Genomic DNA, 8,987 nt, shown 5'->3' with positions numbered 1-8,987 from the left:
GGGTTCCACGAACCCTCACACCCAACCGCTAACCACTGCTGGTCCCCTGGAGGTGGCAGGTGACAGGACCACCTGTGGCCACGGAAAGCAGTGCTAGTCTCTGCTTTCCTAGGGTTGCGAAGAATCACAAATTAAAAATCCTTAAAAAGAGGAAGTCTTTTTAAGATAATCTAAAAAAAGGATTCATCTTTTTAAGATAATCTCCTGTTCTGTGTGCTTCCATCTTTTCCCCATCGGCCTGCACTTGCGGCCGGCCCTTCCCTGGGACGGTACTCCTGGACCTCCCATCCCTTTGTGCCTCCCAGGAAGGGGGGGTGGGCAAGGAAAGAGCCAAGGGCTTGGTTATGGTGTAGCAAGGGCAGAGCCAGCCTCTGTGGTTTGGGCCAAAAATGAGGAAGTTATTAAATGCCACAAAGGTTTTACGAAAGCTCAGGCTTGGTCTCTGTTTCCCCATCGCAGACATCGGGAGCCAGAGGAGAGCTAGAAAGGAGAGCTTGCTCTCAGAATTACATGGGTGTGCTGCTCACGTTCGTGTCATCTTTGCATTCACACAGCTGCTGGTCAGACACCTGCGAACCTCCTTCCCGCCCCCGGTGAAGCTAGAGGGTTTGGTGCGGTGGAGGGTTGTGTGAGTAGTTCTCGCTGGGGGCCACGTGATGGATTCTGCAAAACGCTTCGACCGTCAACTCTCTGGCCAGAGCTCTTCTTTTTATTGTTTTAAGATTTTATTTATTTATTTGACACACAGAGAGAGAGAGTGCCCAAGCAGGGGGAGCACAGAGGCAGGGGGAGAGGTGGAGAGGAGAAGCAGGCTCCCGCTGAGCAGGGACCCCGACGCAGGGCTCGATCCCAGGATCCTGGGATCATGACCTGAGCCGAAGGCAGACGCTTACCCGACTGAGCCACCCAGGCGCCCCTGGCCAGAGCTCTTCCTGCTCTTATTTCCAGCACAGATCAGGTCTCTTTAGTTGTGTCTATTTTGGTGTAACATCTTAGCTAAAAGCAGCTCTGAAGTGGAGGTACCGCTGTAAATGATGGTGAGAATAATCAGGCGTGTCCCCCATGGAGGCAGGATGTGGACAGTTAACGAGTCCTTGAGAGCCCTCCGAGCAGCTCTGCAGGACAGGCTGCTGCTACTGGCTACTTTGCTGAGCGCCGAAGATGTGCCGGGCTCTGTTCTCAGGCCTTCAGCAGAATTAGTTTAAGCTTCTCAACAGCTCCGTGGAAGTGTGGGTGTTTTTGTGCACCCATTTTAGAGCTGAGAGAACCGGGGCACAGAGGGGACGGTGTCCCAGGGCTGGTCAGCAGGAAGAGTCCAGCTCGGAGAGGCTCCTAACCTCCTAACCGTCTCATCCTGACGTTATGATGCGGAGCGCGAGGCTCAGAGGGCAGTTTGCCCCGCGTCTTTCCATTCCCAAGTGACAGCAGCTCAGACTTTGGGGGCTGAGATGCTCCGACGGAGGAGAAATGCCCCTGCTGTCCCGGCAGAACACAGTGGCCACGCAGGGCTGAAAACCTTCTCTGACTGCCGGGGAGTGCGGAGCGGAGGCGTTAAGGGAATGGTGTTCGGGACGGGGCAGGGGATGGATTTTAACGGACACAGAAAGGGCTCGCTTCCAGCACAGTGGCATCTGGACAATCCGAAATAGCTCAGGGTCAAGAGTTGGCACGTTCCTCTGCGCAGCCGAGCAGCGGGGGCTGCTCACTTGGGGGTCTCGCTCCGGGTAATGAAGTTGAGACGGGAAGCGGCGGGGCCCGGGTTCCCGGGAGCCACCTTGCCTGGCCACGTGCTTCAAGGGGGCCAGTTTCTCCTCTTTACCGATGGGTAGAGGCTGGATGACGGGGGAGTTCACCTTCATTGTAGTGTCTCCTTCTTCTCCCCTGTGGTCGGAAAACCTGGGTCTTCGGAGACGGGGAAGGACACTTTAGTGCTTCACAGGGACGTCATACGGGAAGGATGAAGACCCGAGGAGGGGATTCGCCTTCCCCGGGGCGCAGAGCTCAGTGGGGGCAGCTGAGAACGGCCGCCTCGCTCGGCCGCTCTGCTCTGACCCCGTGTTCATGTTCACGCGTTTTCCTGTCGCTTTGTTTGTGCCCCTGCCCTTGAACACCATCGCGCTCAGCTTCTCGTTTTCCTCTTTTTGCCAGAGATGTGTGTGCAGCCCCGGGCCCCGTGGGTGCCGGCTCGTCTGACCGCAGCCCGGAGCCCCCGGCCTCCCGCCCCCAGCACAGGAAAGCCGCGTGGTCGGGAGAGGCTAAGCGGCGGCCGAAGCACAGGTAAGAGGCTCGGAGGCCTGTGCGGGGGATTCAGGAGAAGGGACTCGGCCGAGGGAAAAGGGAGCTGGGGGCCAAGGCTGGGAGTCAAGAGACAGGCTAGAGCGCGAGGTCGGGAGCGGCTGAATGGGGAGGTCCCGGAGGAGCTCCGAGGAGGTTCGTGGTAATTTTCAAACTCGGTTCTGAAGAAATCTTTAAGTTCCTGGGAGGTCAAGTGGGGCTCCCACAAATCGCTTGACTCAGATCTCTTTTTAAAGACACATCAACCACTGCTTTTAAAACTAGAATCAAAAATACTCAAAGCAACGTACGAACCAATGTCTTAGATGCTCTGGAAAGGACCAGTGTGTTACACTAAAGTGAGACTCATTTGTCTTTGGACTGATAGTCATGAAAACGTCTCGTCATCCGTTCATGGAGGAACGTCGTAGGATGATAAAGTCGGCCCCGTAGAAGTTCGCAGCCGTGTCCCTGTGCTTCCCCCCTGCTCCTGCGCGCTCAGTGGCACGCATGACCTTGGCCTTTCTCATCATTTCCCACACCAGTCCCGTGGAGTCCGCACCATTATTCAGCGAGGAGGCGGTGGGCTCAGGTTCACTTCGAGCTCACAGGTGCCGCCGTTTCTTGCCTTGAGCATGACGACTTACTTCCTAGTAAAACCCTGGGAATTCAGTTTGCTGAGATGCGCCAAGCACTAAGCACAGAACCCGCCCGGAGGGAGCGAGGACGGAGTGTCAGGGGAGGTGAATGTCAGGGGCACGACGGTGATGGTGTGGCTTCTGTGCTGTCCGTTCCCACGTGTGTCTGTGCCAGCATGGGGGGCAGGAGAACACAGAGTGCTGGGGGGTCCATGGAAGCAGATGTCGTGATGCATCCGTCGTGATGCTGCCCCTTCTTTTGTAAGCGCGCATGTTACCCTCGCTCCCTGTTTCCAGTCTGTAAGACGAGTTTAGTAACTAATCCCAGGGTGGCTGAAAGCATGGAAAGTCCGAACACACAGAAAGCAGGTGGGGCAGTACCCAGCACGCCTTGAATGCTCAGTAAGTGCTGCTCGTCCCTTCCCGATTTCAGTTCACGGCTCTTCCTTGCAGACCCGGTGACTCGCGTGATGAAGACGTGGACATTGTAAATTTGGATTTAGACAATTTTCCCTGTTTACGGCGTCTCCATTTAAGTTCTCTGTAAGATTTCATTCGAATAAGAGACTCCAAAGAAGTTTGAATATACTGATCGGGGACAGGTCCGGCAGGCAGAGGGCACTGGCTACAAGGCAGCCGGCTGGCAAAGGCTGTTCCGGGCCAGCCCGAAGCAGCAGAGCCCCGAGCACTGTGCCCTCCCGCCTCCTTGGGTCGTCACAGAGTAGAGAACCAGAACCTTCTGTTTAGCAAGACTCCGCCGGGCTGTGTAGGCTGGCTGGGCCTCGGCCCCAACGTACTCAAGGCCAGAGAGTTGTGCCGAAGAAGTTACTGCAGTTGCCCCTTGGGGGGTGGGGGTGGGTGGAGAATGATCGGGATTGAACCGAGCAAGTGGTGATGGGACAAGAAAGCAGATAAGATGTGAGATGAACTTGGGAGGAAGACTGATAGCACATCAGGATGGGAGAAGGGAGGAGGAAGATGAAATCGTGTGACCTCCGAGCTGCTGCTGGTGGGGCCCCTGGGGTAACCGTGGGACCGTGACCCTGGCTGGCGCAGGCAGAAGAGCGGAGCCGGAAGGAGCGCCTGCTTGAGCACGGCAATCTCCAGACCTGAGTCTGAGCTTGAAACAATGAAAGATTTTACACAGCGGTCTCTAACAGTTGGATAAAACAAATGAACCTAACTGCATATCCAGATGGTGTCCTACCCACAGAGACTATCTCTAAAACAAGCCGGGGCTGCCCTCACCAGCATGGTCAGAGCTGGCCGGCGGTGCTCTGTCCGTGTAAAGGGAGACTGGCAGGGAGGAGATCGCAAGCAACTGCCTTTTAAAAACGTCATGACCTCTGTGTTGCATACAGTGTGCTCCCAGTCATGTCCCTCTAACTCCGTAAACTCTGGGAATTTTAGGTGTGTGTCCTGACTCCACAGCTGTGTTCACTGTGCGCCCCTGCAGTGGTGGGCTTCTTTCCTAGAGGAAGAGGCGTCCTCACTCTAAGCGTCACTGATGTAGGACTGAACTTAGAAATTGGGGCGGTTCTCATCGAGTTATACTCCGGTCTTAAATCCTGCCCATTTTGGTTTTTACTTTTTATTCTGAAATAATTGTAAACTCATAAGAAAGTTGCAAAAATAGTAAAGAGATTTCTGCTACACCCACCCCCCAGCTCTCCCTAAAGTTAGCAACTCTTACAACCATAGTCCAAAGAGCAGAACCAAAACACTGACATTGGTGAAGTGCTGTTGACTACAGACGCTAAGACTTATAAACTGTAGACTTTAATTGGATTTTATCATTTTTTTTCTTCTACGGCTGTCCCTTTTTGTGCCAGGATTCCACGTCGTCTTTGTCATGTTTCCTCAGTTTCCTGTCATCTCTGATATTGGGTATTTGCTCAGGCTTTCCTGGTCTTTTCTGGCCTTGACACATTAGAAGAGTATGGGCCAGTATTTCGTAGAATGCCTTCTGTTTGGGTTTGTTTGATGCTGTCTCATGGTTAGACTGAAGTTCTCCATTTTTGCCAAGTTTACCGCAGAAGTGATGTGTCCTTCTGAGCATGTCCTGTTAGGGATTACGTGATGTCAGGATGTCTTACTCCTGGTAGACCTCACCACAACCAAGTAATCAAGGTATATTCTCTGCAACATTTATTACTAGAATATTCTAAGATGGCTCTGTATTTCCTTCATTCCTTCTACATTTATTAATCGGAATTTTTCTGTTTCCCCACTTTTTTTTAACTGTTTATATCAGTAAGGACTCCTTCACATTTACTTTATTCTGTGGGTTGTAATCCAAAGAGACTGTCACTTGATCGCGTACTTTATTCCGGTTTTGGTCATTGGCTGCTCCTTCGGGCTGGCTCTGGTCTAAATCTTGCGCTGAATTCCGGAAAGGTGTAAGGCGCCGGTGTCCTGGGCCTCCCCTTAGAGCAGAAGTGATGTGCCCATCGGCTTCTTAGGAGTCTTCCAAGTGTTGAGCTGGGAGGTTAGTAGTGGGCGTTGAACAAATCTAATTTGTCAGGTCACAGATTTTAGAATTGAAAAGTGCCCCGTCATGAGCCAATTCCAAGTGCACGGGGTCAGAGTGATAGAGAGTTCCTTTTTTTGCAGAGAAAATAGCCAGGAAGGATTTTCTCATTTTTGTATAAGAAAAATGAAAGAGTAAAAGCAAGAAACTCCATCCCCCTAAGTGTAGTTTCTTGGTCCAGCCAAGGACCCAGGTTGACAAAGAGAAATTCTTGGTGGCCCAGGGCTTGATGTCCTCACAGATCCAATCTCAACCTTCCCTTTCCGCGTAGACCCCTGAAGGCGCTTACCCAACCTGTCAGCGGGAATCCTGCGATCTCACTTACCCTAACAGGAACGTCCCCATGAAATCTGTCCAGCCCAGGCCAGGGAACTTCAGAGTGCTGGTAAAGGAAACAAAATGTTCCAACCTAAAACTCAGGATTTCCTGAGCTAGTGCTTTCCCTTAGAAACTTCCCAGCTCTTCCCCCACCAGTCTCCACCGTCATTACAACCGTCTCATCTGCTCGTTAAGCATTTGCCACATGGTGGTCTGGGCTCTGGAAAATGAATCAAGGCAAAGCCATGGTAGGAGCTCGGGTTTTGACCCCTAATTCATTCTCTGTTGAGCAGTGAGGCTGGTTCACCAGGCTCGCTGCCCTGCCCTTGGCTCTGAGGTTTGTCCTGGGGCCACCGACTTGGCCTTTACAGGACAGCGTGGCCTTACAAGGTCTAGTGATACTGGTTTGGAGCCCAGCTGCAGTGGCCTCCCGGACTGGGAAGCCTAAAGCAGTTGACACACACTTTTGCAGACAGTGGCATTTTTGTCTGCGGAGGAGGGCACGGGTTTGGCAGGGATCATTCAAGGAAACTGCCCGAGTCCCGCTTGAGGCATCGAATCAGCCGGTGGTTTTCCTTGCTGCTCTGCTCCTCCTGCCCACGAAGTGTGGGACTCTAGCATTTCTCAGCTGCATGCTCTTGACTGAGACGCTGTCTTCTCAGGAGAAGCTCCCAGCGTCACCTTCCCTTCTTCACTCGGACTGGGCGGGAATTGAATTTTAGTTGGCCAGTTTGCAGAGGTGACCGGGAATGAAGGTCCCGCCCGGCCAGCGGCTCACTTAGTGAGCTCAGGGCGGTTCCGGCTAGGACAGGAGGCTCAGGGTGTTGCCGGGACAGGGAGAGAGCAGTAGCCGGGAGAAATGGCCTTTTATCCCACCCCTGAATACGACATGCAGCTGGCCCGAGGGCTGTTAGCTGGGATGCTTCTGCTCACCCCCAGGTAAGTCCCTGCTATGTGGATGTGAGCTTTAGCACTTTCTTTGTAGGACCCTGGACGGCGAAGCTTTCACAGGTTGTCTTCGATGTTGTATCTCTTCATAAAGAAAAATGACCGCGTGTTTAGTTTAAGCCCGTTTTTCTAAATTGTCCTTGAAAATTTTCATTGTTTGAGACCTCGTGTAATTCGGTGCTGTGAATATTTCTGCCTGGGAATTTCCGATCATTCTCTGTCCTTGGTGTACAGTCACCGTATTTCTGATGATGAGGGTGTTTGGATTGGCTTTTATCTCATTCAGATTAGCAATCGCTTTGTGTCGTGCACTTGATGGTTCTGCCTCCCCATTTCCCTGGGGAATTCCACAGTCACCATTCCCGTTTCTCATAAGGAATGATTATCTGTGCGCTAACAGCCAAGTGCTTCTCTATTCTCGTGACCAACATTGGTTCGAAGAGGAGGAACCTGTGACTATATTCTCAATGTTAAAGACAAGGTGTCGTCTTCTCATTGAACTTTGACTTTACATGAAAAGAAGAGTTTACTGAGATGGCCATTGTACATCGTGTAACTGCATCAGAGTAGCAGGTGTAAATACCTGATCTTTTCCCTAGTCACAGTAACTTGAGTCAGCTTTATTCTTTTTTTTTTTTTCAAGATTTTATTTTTTTGAGAGAGAGAGAGAGAGAGAGAGAAACAACAACCAGGGGGAGGGGTGGAGGGAGAGGGAGAAGCAGGCTCCGCGCTGAGCAGGGAGCCGGATGCGGGGCTTGATCCCAGGACCGTGGGACCATGACCTGAGCTGAAGGCAGAGGCTTTAAAGCACTGAGCCATCCCGGTGCCCCTGAATCAGCTTTCATTCTTACATAGTCTTGACTCAAGGATTTTGTTTGGAGCTGGGCTTCAGGCCAGTGCTTGCTTCCTGGGACACCATCATTTAAAAGAACACGTAGCATAGGGAAAAGAGGATGCAGCCGTCGGTCACCGCAGTGTTCTGGATCTCAAGGTGATTTGAATATTTATTACTAAAGAAGTTCTTCTTGCTTTTACACCATGTAAAAGGTGAAAAAGAAAGTAGGGACTGCTTAGATTATCGAACACAGAGAGAGCTCACCAGGCTGGTTTTTCGAGTTTTATTTGGCATTCTTTCATGGAAAGTGAATAGGAGAGAAGCATTCTCCCGAGTTGTTTTATTCCCCTCCCCCACCCTCACCAGGGTCAGGCTATGTGAGTGGCGGTGGTGGTCGAACTCTCCTTGTAAAATTTACCATGAAAGTGCTGGGACGGTAGATCTGAGGGACTGCAGCCTCATGTTCCTAAAGTTTTCAGCCTGTCTTCTTTTCACTCGGGTTTCTGTAATATTGAAAAGCTTTCTTTTAATGAACCACCCATTTCTGGTATGATTCTAAAATGTGGATTCTTCCTTTGACCACCGTTGAAGGTATTTTTCAAAAGTGAATTCTTTCTGTCCTTCCCTTTGTTTTCATGTTGCCTTTAATTGCTTATTTATGGCCTCTTTCTTGAAATGACAAGAACGTGAATTAGAGAAGAGGAAAACAATGCAATGCATCATACTTGTCCCACGAGAGAATTCCGTTTCTTTAGTGTTCACGGTTCAGGGATCATCTCGTTGTGTTTAATGGAAGGGTGTTTGGGAAAAAGTAACTTCCAAAAGGTGAGGCTTTTGCCTCACCAAAAAAAAACAAAACAAACAACAACAACAACAAAACACCTTTTCTTCACTTGTTTTGGCAAATGAAATGCAATTTATACTTTGGGGAGTGGGACACCTGGGTGGTTCAGTGGGTTAAGCATTTGCCTTCGGCTCAGGTCATGGTCCCAGGGTCCTGGGATCGAGCCCCACATCGAGATCTCTGCTCGGCACGGAGCCTGCTTCCTCCTCTCTCTCTGCCTGCCTCTCTGCCTACTTGTGATCTCTGTCTGTCAAATAAATAAATAAAATCTTTTTTTAAAAAAACCTCTCAGAGGACAATCTTGTGTGGGTGTATACAAAGGAAGAGGAGGAGTGTTTCCAGCACAGTGGTAGGATACCTTCTCTTCCTGCCCCTCTGCCCTGCAGCCCCCTGGGTTGAGGAAAAGAGCCATACACGCCTTTTATTGTGCCCTGCTGAACAGCTTCTCATTTATCCAGCAGGAACCCTCTGGCAGAACCCCCAAGCAGCTTCTCCTTAAAGCGGGCCGAAATTCAGGGGCACACACAATATTCCTAGTTCTCTGTAACTATCTGACCCTCTCTGAGACCCATGAGTATGTTTGTGGGTGTCTGTGTGCGG

At 51.1% G+C, this 8,987-nt stretch overlaps 1 protein-coding gene across 1 annotated transcript in view; it reads left to right on the top strand.

Moving 5' to 3' along the window:
- Positions 1-1,727: 1,727 nt before the first annotated feature.
- Positions 1,728-8,987, top strand: part of LOC111149206 (protein Shroom3-like) — a 54,847-nt gene continuing 47,587 nt past the window's right edge. The window contains exons 1-2 of the mRNA XM_022506150.1: positions 1,728-1,825; positions 2,149-2,277. Coding sequence (XP_022361858.1) covers positions 1,728-1,825; positions 2,149-2,277 — 227 coding nt within the window. The remainder of the gene's footprint in view (positions 1,826-2,148; positions 2,278-8,987) is intronic.

This window comes from Enhydra lutris, unplaced genomic scaffold (assembly GCF_002288905.1).
Source record: "Enhydra lutris kenyoni isolate GAN:26980312 unplaced genomic scaffold, ASM228890v2 scaffoldscaffold21, whole genome shotgun sequence".
In the NCBI taxonomy this organism is placed as follows: domain Eukaryota; kingdom Metazoa; phylum Chordata; class Mammalia; order Carnivora; family Mustelidae; genus Enhydra; species Enhydra lutris.
Note: the sequence above shows the minus strand (reverse complement) of the source record. Positions and strands in the feature narration are given on the sequence as shown.